This window comes from Xiphias gladius, chromosome 13 (genome assembly GCF_016859285.1).
Source record: "Xiphias gladius isolate SHS-SW01 ecotype Sanya breed wild chromosome 13, ASM1685928v1, whole genome shotgun sequence".
NCBI classification, from domain to species: domain Eukaryota; kingdom Metazoa; phylum Chordata; class Actinopteri; order Istiophoriformes; family Xiphiidae; genus Xiphias; species Xiphias gladius.
Window position 1 is genome coordinate 12,685,366 of NC_053412.1, and position 20,041 is coordinate 12,705,406.

Here is a 20,041-nt window from a genome sequence, read left to right on the forward strand (position 1 = left end):
ATAACCAATGGGTGAGGTAGAAAATTAAAAAAAGACCCGCCCCACCAGCTGTGTGTTGCCTTTAGGGAACCCCCGTGATCACTAAATTCCGGTTCTAAAGCTTCCATTAAATGGGTGGGAAGTCAAAAATTTTGAAAGTAAGAAGACGCCTGAAAATAAGCAATTTAAGAAAAGAATCTCCCTCAAATAACGATATCAATTATACCATCAAAGCTTATGTCAAATCTATATACTTGCCCCTGAATGTCATATTTTGGTAACATGAGTTGGGCCTTTCGTAATCGACTCTCCACACTCTTTTCTAATACAACTTATCGCGAAGCGTCCGCGGTGTCTCTTCCTCGTAGAGTCGTCGGTCTTAAAGTCGTACTTATGACATTTCGGTCGCGCAGACCGACGGCACAAATGTTCAAAATCCAAAATGTGACATGTCCTCGCAGGGGGTATTGATGAAGATTGCATTCTACAAAGCTTTCCCACTTCGGAAAAGAAAATCTGGCTGTCCTGCATGGCCTCCACTCACCACTAGGTGGTGCCGTTGAAACTTCGGCTGATGCCATGTAATCGAAACCCCACAGTGAATTATATCTCTACCATTCTATGGCAATTTTTAAACAGAAGCAGACGCAACTCAAAGCATTTTACATAAGGTATGGACTTGCCTTAAAGATATATATATATAAAACAATGAATAGACATTTCTATTTTTCAGCTGCCCCTTATAAGGAATATCATACTCTCACTTTATCTTTCAGTTGTCTGCTTTTTTAACCGTACAGAAAAATTCCCAGACACAAATGTGAAAGCTGTGGGAGAAATTTATCGGAAGTTACAAGGTGAGAACCCACAGCCATGAAGGCGATTAAAGGAGCCACACCGACAATGTATTTCACCCTCCAGCAAAAACTCAGAGGAAATGTAGTGTGAATTCAATTTAAAAAACAAAAAAAAAAACAGTGTATTGCATAATATGGGAAGCGGGTAGAGGACAGTGTGTATGGACGAAGGACGTCAGAGCTTCCTGTAGAGCTCTCATGCTTCTAATTTAACCAGACATCTGTGGTGGGAGGCGCCCCACGGTCCAACTACAGTGACATACCAACACCCATACAATGAAACCTGCCTGTAACGGTCAGATTAGTGGAAGTGTGCATGATCCCGAGTGTCTGATAATCACGCAGGTTCATGCGGGCGTACACTGGCAGCGATGAAGGTAAATATGTTGTAATACTAGATATGAGAGCTCGTAGGAATAATGTGAGGTTTTTGTCAAACACCTACAGAGTTTTATTCTGAATTTGAAATCACAATTTGATATGACAGATTGGCGAAAAATCCCCCGTTTTTAAAAACAAGTACTGAGAGCAGATATTATTTTTGCAGTTGTTCTATAAGTGATTTTCTTTCTATGATCTTGATTACAAGCCTGCAGTTCCACACTGACAATCAACTTCCTGAATATCACAGTATTTTCGAAAAAAAAACACGGACTAGTCATTTTTTTCATTTCCTGCAGGTTAAAAAGTTTGTTAAGTCTTGTTAGGTCTCTTCTTCAAAACACCGGCGTCTAGTTGGGGCTCCATGCCACACTTCAGATGTCTGTGAGTTGTCTGCAGTTCCACCAGGGACATTTTCATTCATAAATAAAAGAGTGAATGTAAACTTTAGGTGGCAGGAGTTCATTTTTTCTTCTTTTCTCTCCTGTTATTTATCTCGTGAACCTTTAGAAGGGCCCGACCCCTGGCCCGGGGACAACTGGACTAAGTGACCAAATTATATATAAAGTAGTTAAACCAGCTCCACTTTTAGCAGCTGCAACAATAAAATGCTGCTTACACATTGTGGCATGAGAATCGACAATCTAATAATGTCATATTTAAAAATATATCAGTCACGGGGGACATTTTCTGTGGAACGAGTACACTCAGCTGCTTATTACTATTATTATTGATGCATTAACATGTGAGCAGCATCATAATGTTTCAGTGGGTCAGGTTGGAGATGATTTAAACTACTTTGAGCAGTTTAATCTGTAACAATGGATCATATTTAAGAAGCTTATCATATGTTTTGTTTGTAAAATCTTAATCTGCACAGTAATTAGTAACCAAAGCCATGAAATAAATAGAAAATTTCCCTCCAAAAGTAGAAAAATAACGTAGCATAAAATGGAAAGTGCAAGTACCACAAACTTTTCCCAATGAGAGTATTTAAGTAAATGTACTTGGTTACTTTCCACCACTTCTATTGTGTATTATGTTCGTACCCTATCCTTCATGTCTTTATGTCTTATGTTCATATCTGTTGTATGTTCAGTGGCATATCTTCAGAACAGAAGGTGAAAACCAGCAGTGGTAAATAACAATCGGGTGGCTGGTGTGTGTCCGTGCGGAGGGAAAGACAACTCGGAGATCAGCTGCTGCTACAGTACATAGAGCAGACACACATGATAGAAGCTTCACTGAGCCATTTCTGACACCACCGATTCCCTCACGGTCCTCCCAAAACCATAACGTAGGAAGTCAAACGCCGTTCAACCTCAAACCAAGAATGCCATTGTAACACTGGCACTTGCACAACATCTGCTGGAATCAACAAACCCAGCTTCTCTGTTTATCCCTGTGAATGAACACCGGACACTTTCCTTTGGAGAAAGCTTAGAAGAGCTGGTCACGGTTACAGATTTTCAACTGCAAAATGCCCAGCACCCCTTCCAGGATACAATACCAGTGCCGTGCACGGTACCTGTGACAAATGCTTGTACGTTCAACTTCAGTTCAACTAAGCTTTGTGCATCATTTGACAAAGTGTTGGTCTTCGTCAGGGGAGTGACACCTTGTTTTGCACACCGAAACAATCTTTTGCCCGGCTTTTCATATTACAGCTGAAACATATGGTGGTCATTAGAACTCAATCCGCTGCAACCTAAGAAAAACACATGCAAATTGACACAACTAGAGCAGATGAATAAAACATTTACAGAATACACCAGAAGGCAAGAAAACACAGGCAAATACAGAATCGTGCTACAAAGAGAGATAACATAACCAAACCCAGAAGTGCCGCAAGTCACAGAGAACACAAATGAATTACAAACTAGTTCCATTCCCTTAAAAAGAATTTATTTTGGTTTTAACATTCTGATTGGATCAATCAGATGTGAGGTACCAGGATTTGGTTCTGGCAGACTAGTAATCGTGCAGGGTCTGAAGATCCGAGACCTGAATCATGCAATCAGAATTTTAAAATTAAAAAGTTACGGGGTTTGCTCCAGTCCAGTTTGTTACAGTCTTTTGGCCACAGACCATGGCAACAGATAGTGTCCCGGGGGTCTCTGGGATATTCATCGCTTTTTAGCTTCCCTGAGAAGTTGTGTTCTGTGTGACTCACAGTGGTTCTGGATTTGTTTTTGGTTTTTGGTTTTTTTCCTAGCATGTTGATGAAAAACATAATCAACATGAATCAATTACGAAAATAATAGATAGTCACAGCCTTTTTTTTTCATATTCTCAGTTGCTTTTTTAAATTTTAACAGAGTTCTGTCGGTCTGTTCATACAGTCTTTTCTGTCTAAGCCCTATATACAAGTACGACTTATTTCCTCATTCTTTTGAGCTATTAATAGCAAAAATATTGGTTCATAATATTAAAGTGTAATAGAGTTAAGGGCATCTTGAAATATTCCTGTAATCTTACGTCATCATTTTATAAATTGGAAATAACCTACTAAGAAGGTAGTAGGTTATTTCTCTCTCTGTCTCCGTTCACCAACGCTGTATCTGTCCAGTGAGGCCAAGTGTGTTTGAGGTGACAACTATAAACGATTTTAGCTGCATTTAGCGTCAGGCAAACGGAGACATCCATGGGGTAGCGTTCTTCAAACAAGCCGCGCCGCATTAGGGAAGACATCCACTGTCTATTTGTTTGCTGAGGATGTCCGGTGCGAGAGGAACAAGTGCAGAATACGATGTCGATTCCTCATAAAGGCACAGCTTTATATTTGTTAAGCTTTTAACAGGCTTTTAGCATTTACAGTGACCGGTCAGCACTTAAGACTTTGTACAAAGAGGGAAACTTCCAGTCTGTGGCAACATAGACTAAAATAGAAATTTATTTCAGAGTCCTCCTGCTCTGAAGTGTGCCTAATGCTGTTATCTTGTTCTGTCATAAAAAAGAATCACATTATTCTTCTAAACATGTGACGACTGTTTTTTAAAGGGTTCACCTCAGAAATTCTCCACCTCTGTGGCCCAGTGTCAGTGACAGAGCTCTCACGCTGCTTTTGGGAAGTAGACTGAAACAGGAAGGATAATAATGATTATGTAAATAGAGAGAAGGCATCGTATGGAATTTATGACTGCCGCGTTACTAGCCTCCGTCCCAGCTGTACAGCCGTCAGCTTATCATATGTCCGACAATCACGTAAAGTCATCCGAGGCAGTGGTGGGCTGGTCATACCTGACGGCAAGACGCGAGGAGTGTGAAATGCGGAGAAAGGGACCTCAGAGCAACAGAAAATGTTGCTCTGAGGTCCCTTTCATTGACATTTCACTGACACTAGAAGCTTTTGTGGGGCTGTACTCAAGCACGGTGGTGCTAAATGCTATCGTCAGCATGCTGACACCTTCACAATGACATTGACAAACATGCTGAAGTTTTAGCAGGTGTACTGTTTGCCACGTTCACTCTCTTCGTTTAGCTGCCTAGCGTGCTAACACCGACTAATTATCACTTAACACCAAGTTTAGCTGAGGCTGAAGGCAATATCATTAGTTTTCCAGGGGGTTTTGGTCATGAACCAAATCATCAAATTACAAAGTTGAACTGTGGATGGCGCCAGATGAAAAGTTAAGGGAACATCAAAGTTATCACAGTTCAGCTTGTGGGGGACATCAATGTCTGTACCAAATTTAATGGCAGTCCATCCAATAGTTGTTGGGACATTTGACTAAAAACCATGTGTCAACCTCATTGTGGCTCTAGAGGAAAAATCAGGGGATCACCAACGTCATTGGGATTCATCCTCTGGGCGCCATGGATGTCTGAATAAAACTTCACGGCAATCCATCCGGTACTTGCTGGCATATTTCATTTAGGACCAAAGTGGTGGACCAACCTACCGGCATCGCCATCTCAAGAACCACACCATTAGCAGATGTAGCATAGCATCAGATGCCTCGTGTGTTTTCTGGGCTGTTTTTTTTAAAAGAAAAAAAAAAACCTTACTAAATCTACAAAATATTGGGACGCATTATCTCCATATTAAACAGACTGAAACGCGAATTCAGGTAAAACGTTTTCGTCGGCCAAAATTCTGCCTTATCGCATCTGTGCAGATCATAAAGGAAGAATTGGCAATAAAAAAACGCCTGAATGTTTTCAGCAGCTAAATGTAGCAAAAAGGTGTGTTTAATGAGGTGAGGAAGCCAGGCGCGTTTTCAGCCTGAAGCGCGGCGATAAAGCCGTCTAACCCATGTAACTTCTGCTCAACAACCGCCGTTGCGCCAATACAGGAAACTATTATGGGATCCTGTTAAACGCGGGGAAGTGGTGCGACAGCAGCGAAAGCAGAAAAGAGCCACCGAGTCACGTCGTGTCAGCAGTGGCTACCTAAAGTCAGCTGAGGCTAGCTAACAGCAGCCAGCATTAGCCACTGCTCATGCCCGTCCAACTGAGAGGGCGGCAGCAAAACCCCAGGGTGTACTGAACTGAGCCAGGGTTTGTTTCATAGCTTAATAATTCAACACTTCACTTGTAAGAAGAATACTGTCTTATTTCTTCTTTAGAAAGTCACAGTCTCATTTCAAGGTCTCAGAAACCGTCCCCCCTCCAGGTGATTCTGAAAGAGATCGACAGTATTGTCTATTCATTTAGAAATTGTTTCCATGTGTTGGCTGTTCTGTTTTGTTTTGTTTGTTTTTTTTGTAATTTCTCTTATTCATTTTAAATGAACTGCATGTCCCAGTTTCCCCTTCACGATGAGCTAAAGGCTGCTTCTCTAAGAATGTTCTCCAAGAAAAAGGAAAAAAAAAAAACAAAAAAAAAAACCTCTACATTTTTCGTTTTCTATTCATTAAAGGTGTTTCTTACTGTTTCTCAGCCAGAAAAAAAACGAGTGCTGAAATGTATCAGCTCTGAGTCTGACGATACCTATGTCCACCTTTTTGAAATTCACCGTGTGCAACGAATGGAAACGTGGCGCGGGCGCATCCTCCTAAGGTGTCGGTCGATGCCCGCGCTGCCCCAGACAGTGGACGGTCCTGTAGATGACAGTACCGCATAGTGTTACGCAAGTCCGTGACAGTCTGGCACGAGTCGCCCCTGACATGCTGTATATTCAACAAATTTGGAAAGATGTGGTTTCTGCTAGAATCACTTCTGCACAGAGGAGCCAGAATTGGGGTTTCTTGGGTCCACGGTGACGCGAGTCACTGCCCAAACCTGTTCCATATCTGGGGCTGCTCAGTGCGCATCCACAACCCCCCCACCCCACCCCACCCCACCCCTCCGTTGCTATTCAGTCAGTTAACGGTGTGTGTATGCGTGTACGTATATGCGATGTGGATGAATGGATGAGTCGTAGTTGTGATGAGCGGTGGAGAGTTTGAGGAACAGCCTGTCAAGCAGCCGCCCCCCCCCCAAAAAAAAACACCACTGCGACGACATGAAGCCAGACGAACTTTACTCCGCTGGATATTTATTGTCCCACCTTTGAAACTTCAGTTGAGATAATATTTAACAGCTTTAACAGCCAATGCGTGGCACAACTTTGGAGTTCTCCGCGCGCGTAGCCGACTGGATCCGCGGGGGTTGTGATTCGGAGGGTTATTGGTTTACCACATCACACCTACGTGCAGGAGGGGAGAGAGAGAGAGAGAGAGAGAAAAAAAAATGGTTGGTGGTGGTTTGCAAATACTCACATGTCGGTGCTAATGTTGGGGTTTGCTTCACGGGGAGCTTGTTTTGTTTTTTTTTCTGACCTTTGTGTGTTCGACCCCGAGCAGGTTTCCGTCGCCAAGGTGCTCCTCGGAGTCTTCGGAGTGGCCGCCGTCGTCGTTTTGATCGCGGTACCCACGGCTATACACCTGAGGGGTGAGTCTTTGCCTCGATGCGCTCTCACAGGTTGCCGTGAAATGCACCAGCCGCGGTCCGACGTGCCGCCAGACACACACTCCCGAAAGATGGCACATTACGCACGCGTCATTACGCATGATCCGCCGGTTGCCCCACGGTACCCACTTCAAAATACTGATAGGAAGTGTGAAGCAATTTTAGTCTGAGACTTTAGATTTCCATTTTTCAGGAGTTTTTAAAACGAAAACTGCTTTTATTTTGTTCCATCTTTGACACAAATCATCGTGGTTAACGTCACAAAGGGACGATTACCAATTAGTTTCTCTGACACCACATTCACAGGCCTTTAAATAGTTTTCATACACACTCAGCACACACTAAGACACTCTCTGTCATTACTCCTTGACAAGCACTGACGTAAGCCATATTCCACTGCTCCTTATCAGTTACAGCTTTTACAGCACTTACCTTCTTTTATGATGATCATCATAATGTGTGTGTATGTGTGAGATAAGATATCTGTAACCTGTGACCTTCGAGGCCCGGCCAGGTTCTAAACTCTCCCTCTAACGTGTTTCAGAGAAGCAGGGGGGAGACGGGAGCCAGAGATCGTTCACCCTGGGGGACGTCTTCAACAGTTCACTGAAGCCAAAGTCCTACGGCATAAGGTGGATCTCAGGTGGGAGACCGAGGTCATCACAGACATTCAGGCCTGTAACAAAGGAGTGATGGCAGGGTGGAGGTGGGACATGATGGCATCGATTTCAGCCAGATGAGTCCTTGCATCTAAACTGTAAATGTGTCACTGAGGAAGCTTTATTATCCGTCAGCTAAAATATTTGGCTTTGTTCTGGTTACTAATTCTCTTAGGTTGATCCCCATCGTTCCAGTGTCTTTCGCCGTGTGCTCACGCGGAATTATTTTCTTGTTTTTCAGTTGGTAACACTTTATAATAAGAGTGCAAAATGCTAATTGAATGCAAGACTCATGATCTACTAGGGCATTTGTATGCAGGAAGTATAGGGAATCCCTGCTGAATCCAGTAACAGAGAGAAGGACATTTCAGACCCGTGCATTTGACTAATCTCTCTGAAGGCAGAGCAGGACCTTTTCTCCTAGAAATATGAAGCTGTTTAGCACTATTACCCCTATGAGCGCCACCTTGAGGATGGCGTTGTGGGTTTTCAGGGAAGTAGCTTGACATCTATTGGATGGGGTTGCCATGAAGTTTGGAACGGACGCTCATGGTCCCTGGAGGATGAATCTTAATGGCTTGGGTGACCCCCCTGACTTTTCATGTGATCTTTTTTTTTTTTTTTTTTCAGGTGAGAAAGTAACTGTTTCGATTTCACGTTATCCAGATCCTTTCTGTGAGGAAATTTGTGCTGACACTTTCGGGATATGGGAGAGCTCACAGCTCCCCCGAGATGACTGCAACAGTTTTATCCTAGCAAGCCCCTTGGAAATTCACTGCTGGCTCCATTGTCCGTAGCTTTTTGGAGTATGCTATAATATAATAATAATGTCCTATACTTCCTTTTAGATGATAAAATTTGGTCTTACAGTTTTATAATCTAATATACTATGTGTTGCTGCCAGTTTGTCTGAAGGTAAAGCTGAATACATCATAAATCCATGTTTTATTGGACAGTTAAACAACGGCGCTGCCTCCGTGGACTCTGGGTTTCTTACATGTGCAGATATATCACCACATTTTAATAAAAATAAATGAATAAACGGAAGTGAAAAGAGGCAGTGCAGTCTATATTAAATGTTGCTCTATTTTTTATATATATATTACAGATTTGATAACTGGTGTATCTTTTACTACACTCACTGTCGATCTGTACGTTGCAGTCAATCCAAACCAAGTTCACCAGTCCCCCTCGCCTCCCGGGGAACTTCTGTCGTAGCCGTTCTTGTTGCAGGGCGGGTCCATTCTCCCTGGAAAGGTCCAAGAGCAGCTGCTAGATATCTTTGGTTTGAGTGCTCTCTCCTCCTCCATGCTACATTAAAACCTCACATTCCAAGTCCTAGCTTGTAGACTGTGGCATCTGATAACCAGTTTGATTAAAAAAAAAAAAAAACAGCTTCATATACGTATGAGAACAGGTACTGCTCTGCTTTCAGAGAGGCTGATCAAATGCAATGGTCTAAACGCGCTTTACTAAGTAATTGGATTTATATTTCAATGGCATATAAATTCATGAATGAAGTAGCTGTGAGTTAACATCCACCCACTGATGTTCCATTGAAGGGGTACTCTGGCGATTTAGAATTGCACTTCCTTACAGTAGCAGAGGCTGAAATATCCTGACTTTTTAGTCTGTACCATGGATCCAGCTCCATAAACTCTGGATCCTACCGCGCCCACAACGCAACTCTTGCCAAATGCCCATCTTTTTCAAATCCTTCACCACTGCATCATGGTCAAAAAGTTCATTCTCAATTCCCGGCTGTTAGTAACTTTGGTGACGTCACTGTGACACCATCAGGGTTTGTTTTGTTTTTATCAAACTTGACAAAGCTCCCCGTCCTCCTTCCTATGGTGTAAATGAAATATCTTATCCTGTTGTGCATTAGCTTTGCTTATCTTCCATCACAGATTCTGAGTATCTCCATAAGTCCCAAGGTTCAGTCTCCCTCCACAACGTGGTCACAGGAGAGTTCGAAGAGTTCCTGAGCAAAGACAAGTTCGTAAGTCAGTCCCCTCAAGTACATCTGTGTGTTTCTTCTGCGTAAACAACATTAACCACATGATGTGAGCATTAAAAACTCCACATCCACCGAAACAGTCGCAGTGTTGTCTGCGAGGTCTTGAGGAGGTGTCTTTGAAAAGTTTCTTTTCTTTTTCCAACACAGAACGAAAAAAACGCTTACGATTACCAGCTGTCTGCTGACCGCAAATATGTTGCTTTCATGAGCAACCACACTAAGGTACAGTAAACGTTTCTTTTCGCTAATCTGTTGCATAGTTAAAGCTCCTGAGTGATCACACAGCACTTTGTTTTGTTCTTGTCCCATTAGCTGTGGAGGCATTCATTCACAGCTTCATATTCACTTTATGACGTGGAATCAAAGTAAGTGCCCTAACTATGAGTTTTCCTTTCTTTATTTTTACACTTACCAAAAGTATATGGACAGTTAAATATTTACACTTAGGATAATGCCAGACACTCCTGTTGAAAGCCTCTGCCTAATCGCTTGTGTTATGCATGCATTTCTTTCAAAATAAGATGCCAACTTATGGCACTTTTAGAGCATACTTGAAAGAGCTGGCTGCAGCTGCAGCTGAAGAAGTGAAACTCACTGCAGTTTTACAAATCCTTGAGGCATTTTTTCAATGTGTTCCAGAAAATTTTTCACACCCTCTGACATTCCTGATGAAGTCCAGTACTTTGCCTGGGCTCCTGAAGGGAACAAACTGGTAAGCTTGGACGGACAAATGATTGGTTGTATGTACATAACTTTCAGTGACACCCCTGCTTTGAAGGGGGTGATGGATGAGGTGATCGGGCACAACCTTCCCCAAACACTTGAGCAGAGTGAAAAGGCTTCAAAATGGGTTTCTGAGGGTTCAGAAAACAAACGCGGCTGACTTTTCTGAACTTGTGTATTTGTATTTCCAGGCCTTTGTTTGGGGAAATGATGTGTATATAAAGATCCGACCCGGGGCCCCACCACAGCAAGTCACATATAATGGCAAGGAGAATCAGATTCTAAATGGGATCCCGGACTGGGTGTATGAGGGTAAGTGGCACACGTTGTACAGAATTCATGTCAAGCAAGTAATCTGTATCTGACTGCATCATCTGGATAATGACAGCTGATCCACAGGCCTTGTATTTACACTTGGTATGAATACGAATTCTTGTTATCTTCATTCACCCTGCACTGTGATCACATCGTGAGATGCTAATCAGGTTGGGCGAGGCTGCTGGACTTGCCAACAAACATGGCGCATCCCAGGTCAAGGGAAGCAAAGCCACAGATGGATGTCATTCATCGTATTGCGCCCGCTAGCTACTTCTGCGCTTTTAGGTTTTGCTTGGCTTGTCTGAGTCGTCAGGAAGAGGCGGGGTGAGGTGATTTAAGAATGTGGTCCCACTGCATGGATTGCACGTCAACCCGCTTAGATCTGATCACAATGCGAGCACCACCTCCAGACCAGACCACCCCCAAATGTGGTCTAGCTGATCTGATTACATTCAGATTCATATTATATTTCTATGGATTTATTTATTTAATATTCCATGTGTTTGTTCAACAAATATATTGCCTTAGTATACATTTAAGTAATTTTCCATTCAGGAAATAGTGATGTTACATTTCCATACAAACTGACTATAAACACAGTTGTATGTTCATGTCTTTGCCTTTACCTGAGGAAGACCATCTATTGTTAAAATGGTGCCATGTATTTCCAAATAAGTGGGAGAAAGACAGTAGTGTGCTGGTAAAGTCATTATTTTTGATGACTCTTACTTCTACTTAAGTACTTGTTAGATCATCCAATATTTGATTATTACCCCATTAACCATCCCATGACCCCTGAGATTTATCTTGTGGCCCTTTGGAGGGGCCTGACCCCCAGATCATGAAGCATTGGGGCTTAACTGTATATAAAGTAGGTCAAATTAGCCCCAAAAAAACAATAAACAATTTTTAAAAATTAACTAATTATTATTACGGGTAATCTTTTGTGAAATCTTCGTTTCTCCAGCATGTCACATTGTAGAAGGACAAGCAAATTTTTTTTTTGCTTCAATAAAATGCAGTATTGTTACAAGTTGAAGAGTTGCCCAATAGAGGACTGATGGAACTCTTCAGCTGCAGTGAAAACATGAAAATCAACCGTACTGCAGCAATGTTTTCAGCAGCTTACGGGATCATCAGTACATGCATTTCTAAGCACAACTGCAGCAGCAGGAACCGAACTTCTAACCTGACCCAGAGGAAGTCCCGCTGAATGCTTACTCAGCTTCACGCTCTCCCCCCATCCAGAGGAGATGTTCTCATCCAATCAGGGCCTCTGGTGGTCACCCGGAGGGAGGTATTTGGCCTACGCTGAGTTCAACGACACATCGGTCCACACGATAGAGTACTCCTGGTACGGCGAGAAACAGTACCCTAGCACTGTTTCCATTCCATATCCAAAGGTGGGACCTCCATCCAGAGCCAGTTTGCACTAACAAACTTTTACTGAGACCATTGTATTGTTGTATGCCAATGAAGAGCTTGGGATAGTCGTTATTGTCTGGTAAATCTTTCATTCTCTCCTCGTGCAGCCAGGTACTCCGAACCCCGTCGTGAAACTGTTTGTTGTGGACACTGACAACATAACAAAAATTACTGAAGTTGTTGTTCCTGCCGCTTTCAGCACCAGGTAATGTAACAGCTTCTATTATGCAGATCTATTATGCTATACCCTCGAAGGAAATGAGAGACAAACAGTGTCATAAGTTCCTTTTTTTTTTTTTCTCTTGCCCTCAGTGAGCACTACTTGGCCACGGTTACCTGGGCGACAGATAACCGTATTGCCGTCCAATGGCTGAAGAGATTACAAAACCACCTCATCCTTCAGCTCTATAGCTTCAGTGGAAACAAATGGGATCCTGTTGAGGTGAAACACGATGTTATGAACAAATATTATTGTTATGGTAGCATATGCGGTGTTGCGAAGAGAAACTAGATAAGCGGCTTCTTGATGAGTACGCAAACCATTTTAGGAGCAGTAAAAGCTACACACAGCAACACCTATTACTGCCAGGGAGGATAAAGTAAGGGTTTATAGACCTGTATCTAGTTTATACTGTCTAATTTGCCTCCCTGTCAGCTGCGAACGTTACACCAGCCACGATGCATTTCCAAGCTAAATCTAGCTACGCATAAGCAATTTAAAGGATGGGCTCACGTTTTCCTAAGTCTGTCTTAAAAAGCCAGAAAAAAAATGTTCCAACAGTTGAAATATTTCAGTCTGGACCAACGTGGCGGACCGACCAACTGACGATGCCATCCCTAGAGTCACCTCGCTAGCACTCCAACGTTCCCCCAACGCTGCGTAACGGCAGCCTTGCCACTTGAAAATGTCCACATTGGCTAAAGGGTTGCCACGTTTAGGTGTTTGTTGCAACTTCTCCTTGTTTTTAGGCTGATGAGGCTGGTGTATTATTATAAAATGTATCTTGGTACAGCTATAAACACCAATTGCGTGTCTTTTTATAGCATCTGGAGGTGAAAAGCTCCACAGGCTGGATTGGCCGGGTATGTCGAGTACACCGTTGAAAGATAAGTCTTTTGGAAAACAGAAAAAAAAATTCTTTTTTATCAACAAATCTTATGAAAAGACCAAAACCAACAACCGATGTTATCCTACTAACAAGTACTTGGTATGTATCAAAGCCTGATACATTGTGTATATGCCTGAGGGTATTTTGTTCAACAAAGCTCCATTATTGTCCAAAACAACATGCACTGTGGTTTATTTTGACTCAATTCCACATACAATTTCCTGCTGACAGAAATACTGTGTAGAGCACCAAATGAGAAATTAATCCACAGCTGAAAACAGTCCCCAACAAATGTACTTTTTCCCCCTGTTTGAGTAGTGTTTGCTAAAACTACAGTTTCGGGCTGTTTTAGGGAATTATTGAACCTTTTATAAAAATGAAACCAGATATTTTGACGTATTTCTTTTAAAGATTTACATCTTCAGTAGGAACCATGGGCCTGGGGCTGAGAGACGAACTAACACGTTGTTGGTGTTGCTCTTTTTATTGGGTTGCTTGACAGTGAGAAAATATAGATTAATGGCAGCCATATCTTTTAAAGACAAGTTAATTGTACTCATAAAAGACATTCTGCACTATATTCTAATCTTCTTGTTCTTCCCAGTTCTCGCCACCAGAACCTGTTTTTGCTGCAGACAAGAACAGCTATTACCTTTTGATGAGTGACACCAAAGATTACAAGCACATCCATCACGTAGTCAAGGTAGATAGCATGATTACTTTGGCATTGCACTGGCCAGTTCCGCAGCTACAGCTTACCCAAGAGCAGACGATTTGCTCTTTTTTTTTAGCCTCGCACATTACCCCTCAGAAACAGTTTACGCGAACGTGTCGCCTCCCACACACCTTCTGTTCTGCCTTGCCCATGCAGGGAATGGCCACACCAATCACCTCTGGAGAATGGGAAGTCATTGGCATTCTGAAGGTTACGGCGGATGCTGTGTAAGTTGGAAATGTCCGTTGCACCGACAGGATACAGCCGTGCACTCATGCATGAGACCTGACATGCACTCTTTCGCAAACCTGCATCATGACATTCTTCCATTCATATCTCTGGAATTATTTCCAGTTAAATTACCCTTTAAGTTAATTCAAGTTTTAAAAAATATAACATCTTCACACTGAATTACAGTATCTCATACTCCTTATCTGCTGTTTCCAGTACTTTAGTGCAGATTTATGATGTTACACTGAACAAAATAGTCAAACTCAAGGTGCCATATATTTCTGTCTGCATCCTACCCTCAAATGGAAAAGTTTTAGATGATTCTGGTTCGTTTTTTTGGTGCTTTTTTTCAAAATTTTAGTCGTATATATATATTTTACATTTCTGTACATTTTTTTTTTTTATCTCTAGTGATTATGATGGAGTTACAAGGAACCTGTACAAACGGCACACACTTACAAACAAATATATCAGTAATTTCCCATGGGAAAATTCCAAATTCCTTTTTTGACAGCCTGGGGGGTTTCTCCCAACTCATACCAATTATTCCACAGATATTATTCAAGTAACCAAGCGGGCGGCAAGCCGGGAGGAAGGAATGTTTACAAGTAAGCCTTTTACTGTTTCTTGCTTGTTGCTTATTTGTAGAGATCGTTTTTGATTTAAAAGTATCTCTGACTAACAGTGTGTGTGTGTGGGTGTGTGTGTGTGTGTGTTTGTGTGCGTATCAGGTGGACCAAACAAAGGACCGAGTGTCTGACTTGTGCGTTACATGGAGATAAATGTCAATATAACTCAGCTTATTTCAGCCACAATGCCTCCTTCTACCAAATGAGCTGCAGTGGTCAGTTATACTTTTTTTTTTTTTTTTTAACTTGACCCTCTGGCACTTGCAATATACAACTGTCTGCATATTTATGTAAAAATCAATCTAACGTAATTTGTACTCAAAGGTCCGGGCATTCCTTACCATTCCCTCATGGATAACAAGAATAATAAAGGTAGGCTACAAATTCAGACTTTCATCTGAAATAAAACTGAGAGGCAGAAAACGTTTATTCCAGAGGGATTTCTGTATTTTTACATTTGTAGAGCTGAGAACTTTGGAGGACAATAAAGCGTTTAGCAACCTGATATCTGACATCCAAATGCCCACCATGCGTCGTGGCACCATCAAACTGGCCGGATACAGTAAGTGAATTCGGCGGCGACTAACCAAGAATTAACACTGAATTGCAGTGGTGGAAAGTAACTAAGTACATTTACTCATGTACTGTACTCAAGCACAAGTTTATGGTATTTTTACTTTGACTGTTTCCATTCTATGCAATTTTATACTTCTACTCCTTTACATTGCACTTTTTACTCCACTACAGTGAATAAGTTACTTGTCAGACTCAAATCTTATGAAAAAAACCATCAATAGTTTTCCACATTGGTGATACAGAGAGCAACGAAGAGAACAATATGTATCAGTAGTGATGAAGTATAATGCACTCTGGGACTGATATAAAATTTCATGATCTGACTCCTGTGGCACCACATTGCTGATGATAACGGGGCCTGACTCAGCACCATCAGCCACAACAGTCGGAGTTCCCCCCCCGTAAGGTAGACACGGAGCCAATTGAGAGAAACTACGACGAGATACAGTATGTTGTAAGAAACGAACGCAAGTTAAATGAATAAGAATAAGGAGCACATCAGGAAGTGAGAGATTCAGGCCACAACCTAATGAAAAGACAACAAAATGGTCTCATAAATCATCCCACAACAGTTTCATTTTCTCTTACTGGAGTATGATCATATCTTCGCACTGTTGAGTACATAGTGTAAACTTCCTTTTGCTTCCTTTACATTCTGCCAAAATATCCGGCCATTTATACGTTGTTAAGGCTTGTGACCCCTTCGACGAAAACCTGTCACTGGTTGTGGCTCCTTGTCACATTTCAGATGCCTGAAATGAGCTGTCAGCAGCTGCAGCCAAAGAGACATTTCTCCACTAAACTTCTCAGACGGTTTCATTTAAACAGTTTCGAGGGGCCAAAGACGTAAAAGTCAAGTCAATATTTCACAAAAAAACAAAAATTACAGAAAAGTCCAAAAAATGAATTCAAATAAATTTATCAGACCTATGCTTTCTCTTTTTTCCTTTCCCATTAATCATCACACGGCCTTTCTGATTTATCTTGGGACCCTTTGGAGGGGCTGGACCCGTTGGTTGGAAACCAAGGGATCACATTGGACCACATAATGTCTTTCTGCAGAACCAGTTCTTTTACTTTCTGCTACTTTATATACATTTTTCTGATAATACTTTTGTACTTTTACTCAAGTAAGATTTTGAATGCAGGGCTTTTACATTTAATGAAACACTGGATTTAAGTCATTATTTTAAAACAGAAACTAATCAATTCACATCTTTTGATGGATGTTCCTATTTTTGACAGATCTCTGGTACCAGATGTTTTTGCCTCCAGGCTTTGATGAATCCAAGAAGTACTCTTTACTGATAGATGTGTAAGAATTTATCAAAGAATAAGCAATAACATCAAATTATGAAAGTGAAAATTTCAAAGCTTTTCGAAGGAGGGCTATAAACTGATACTGAATTTGCCCAACCTTTCAGGTACGCAGGCCCCAGCAGTCAGAAAGCAGACTTCGTGTACAGGGTGAGCTGGTCCACCTACCTGGCCAGCACTGAGAACATCATCGTAGCCAGCTTTGACGGAAGAGGAAGCGGTTACCAGGGTGACAAGATAATGCATGAAATCTACAGACGTCTGGGAACCTATGAGGTGGAAGATCAGATAGCTGCAGCCAAGTAAGGAAAGCAAGGAACAGTTTAGACAAGTCAGTGCATCTCAAACAAACAGCTTCACCATTTCCCAGGGAAGCTTGATAAACTGGATTTTACTTGTTCCACTAGTTGAAAGGCTCCCAGGTACACACGGACCCACTGCAAATGTCACGAGTATCACCGAGCGATGACGATGTTCACGAGTCCTCTGTTGATCAAGTTTATATCCGCGTCATCTCCTGCCCTCATCTAAATAATTGTCTTTTCTTGTTTGTTTCAATTTTTAGGGAATTCATCAAAATGGGCTTCATTGACAAAGACAAGGTTGCTATTTGGGGCTGGGTAAGTAGTTTCGAAGTTGAGAGGGCAATAAAAGGCTCTAAAAGAGAGTTAATGTTTCACCTGGCTGACAGTGTGCTTGATCTTTCCTTCGGACGAGAGACGAGCTCCAGTAATGAGCTCTTTGTCTTCCACAGTCTTATGGTGGATATGTTACGTCAATGGTCCTGGGATCTGGCAGTGGGGTTTTCAAATGCGGAATGGCGGTGGCTCCGGTTTCTAAATGGAAATATTACGGTATTCTTTTCTGTCTTTTTAAGCAAGTTCTTCCTGTCAAAAACCTTTCCAGACCTAGTCCACTCACTTTACTCACACACATTATCTGTCTAGATTCCATCTACACAGAGCGCTACATGATGGAGCCTTCGCTGAATGCTGACGCCTACACCGTAAGTTTCACACTCAGTGGGACCCGGATCACAATAAACTCTCTTATCTGACGCTCGTTATTCGCTATGCCGTTGCCTATCACTAAACACTGATCTGATTGTGTGCAGAACTCGACAGTAACTGCCAGGGCCAAGAATTTCCATTCAGTGCAGTATCTTCTGGTTCATGGAACAGCGGATGGTGAGTTTCGCAGGGCCTTTATTTATTTACGTGTTTTTTTTTTTGGTTTTTTTTTACACTTTTTCCACATACATATTTTATACTATTATACCAGCAACCCCCTTATGTTCAGACACCCAAAAATGACATACCCAGAGTGAAATGTTAAAATGGTTTCTGGTATCAGAAACTCGGAATTAGTCTACAGTAACTTAAAAATTTACAGAGGCTCAAAGGATTTTTTCAAATTATTATTATTCTATTATTATTTTTTTGTATTTACAAAATAAACAACTATATACTGAGATCTTAAAATGGTTTACACATATAAACTCATAAGACTAATTATTTTTACATTTTACACAAAGAAAAAAGTTATTTTGAATTAAAACACTCAGAAATGATTGAACAGATATTTAGCATGTAACAAGAGGTAAATGAACAATGATTACAGGGACGCAGGATCAGAACCTGGAAAAATGTATTTTTCACTTCACTGTGTCTTTAAAAACCCTGTTATACTGCGCATGCAGTTTGGTGGTCGTCTTGGTAACACAACATGCTTTCCAGGTCACAGGTCAGTAGTCAGAACTTAAGTTTATCTTCATGCGAAAGAGCAGCAATGACAAAATGCATTTGTTTTGTGTGAACGTTACTGACACAGTGAGGTTACCATGCAAACGTGTCGTTTATGCACTTTGGCTTTTGAAACGATGAAACAAATAAGACAGATTTTGTTACTCTTTAACTATCAGCAAGAAAGTGAACATGCATAGTGCCCAAAATGTTGAAGTATTCCTTTAAAATTTGGAATGATTTTTGTCAACCTGTCTTTGATCTACTGCCACCATGAGATCCGACTTTCTCCCTAACTACTGCTTCAGCCCCTGACATGGTATCTTTAAACTCTAATGGTCAGTCTCAGTGGATAGTCAGGGTCCGTGGTCAAGGTCCTGGTGGTCTGCCGACCTTCTCTTTTAGCACCACTCTCAGACCAAAAGGGGCAGATTCCACTGAAAGTTTTGTTAATCAATTTCTTGGTTCGTTGTGTTTTTCTAGACAATGTACATTTCCAGCAGTCAGCTGAGATCTCGGAAGCCCTGGTGGAGGAGCATGTGGACTTTGAGGCAATGGTGAGCAATCTGAAAAAACCAAAGTGGAATCACTGGAACATTATATGTTTTTATAAGGATTTGAATTTCAAGATTCATTGTGAAAAACAGTCCACTGTCAGTAAATATGAAATATTATTAATATTTATTTCAGTGGTACACGGACAAAGATCACGGGCTCGGCGGCGCGGCCTATCAACATGTCTACACCCACATGAGTCACTTCCTACAGAGGTGCTTTGCATGAAATCCTCCGGATCAACAACATCTTTTTTCAATGTCTCATGTGAATAAAAAAAAAAAAAACATTTTTGGGACCAAGACTTTAATTGTAAATGCAGGCTTGATTATTAGTGTTCCAAATGTCAAGGAAAAACTTGTATTTACCTTCTAAAAAAAACTCAAATTTCAGCACAAACTTGTTAAGTAGAAAGTGGTCCAAGTCAAACTGTCATTCTATGTCTGTGAATTTTTTGTCTTGCACATATTCTGTCCGAGAAAGCAGCGTCTCTGGAAATTATTACTGAAATTTTTACTTTTTTAACAAGGTCATTGCCTGACCTGATTATAGATACAATAATGTGAAGGTTAAAAATTGAAAATGTTCTGTCAAAGTGAAACTGTACTACATCTAAATTTTTGTTATAGTATTGTGTTAAGTGATAAACAGAGACATAATGCACTTTGTGATTTTATACAATTTAATTAAACGGATGAGAATGTTGACTGTTTGATGTAATAATTGTTTTCTAAAATAATAAAGAATCAAAGAATGAAAATATTTTGTTTGGAATATCACGTTTTACCTGATTTTAATGGGATAGACAGCTGCATTTCATCAATGCAGAAATGATAGGAGAAGTTGCATTTTCCTTAAAACAGACCACAGTGGAAGCATCCAATGAAAATAAAAGGGGACCTAAATGGAGTCT

General features: G+C 41.3%; 1 protein-coding gene across 2 annotated transcripts; it reads left to right on the forward strand.

Moving 5' to 3' along the window:
* Window positions 1-1,118: 1,118 nt before the first annotated feature.
* Window positions 1,119-19,828, forward strand: LOC120798345 (dipeptidyl peptidase 4-like). Of its 2 annotated transcripts, XM_040142587.1 has the most exons (26): window positions 1,119-1,213; window positions 7,004-7,091; window positions 7,654-7,752; window positions 9,679-9,770; window positions 9,936-10,010; window positions 10,101-10,153; window positions 10,428-10,500; window positions 10,703-10,823; window positions 12,078-12,232; window positions 12,362-12,459; window positions 12,567-12,696; window positions 13,299-13,337; window positions 13,968-14,066; window positions 14,235-14,305; window positions 14,864-14,917; window positions 15,041-15,153; window positions 15,263-15,310; window positions 15,402-15,500; window positions 16,760-16,829; window positions 16,939-17,133; window positions 17,397-17,451; window positions 17,586-17,685; window positions 17,779-17,837; window positions 17,946-18,018; window positions 19,057-19,130; window positions 19,264-19,828. In XM_040142587.1, the coding sequence occupies exons 1-26, from the start codon at window positions 1,208-1,210 to the stop codon at window positions 19,354-19,356; spliced, it is 2,232 nt and encodes a 743-aa protein (XP_039998521.1). In that variant the 5' UTR covers window positions 1,119-1,207; the 3' UTR covers window positions 19,357-19,828. The 2 variants fall into 2 exon arrangements, with proteins under 2 accessions (XP_039998521.1, XP_039998522.1); XM_040142588.1 differs by lacking the exon at window positions 7,004-7,091 and having other exon boundaries at window positions 1,130-1,213.
* The last annotated feature ends 213 nt before the right edge of the window (window positions 19,829-20,041 follow it).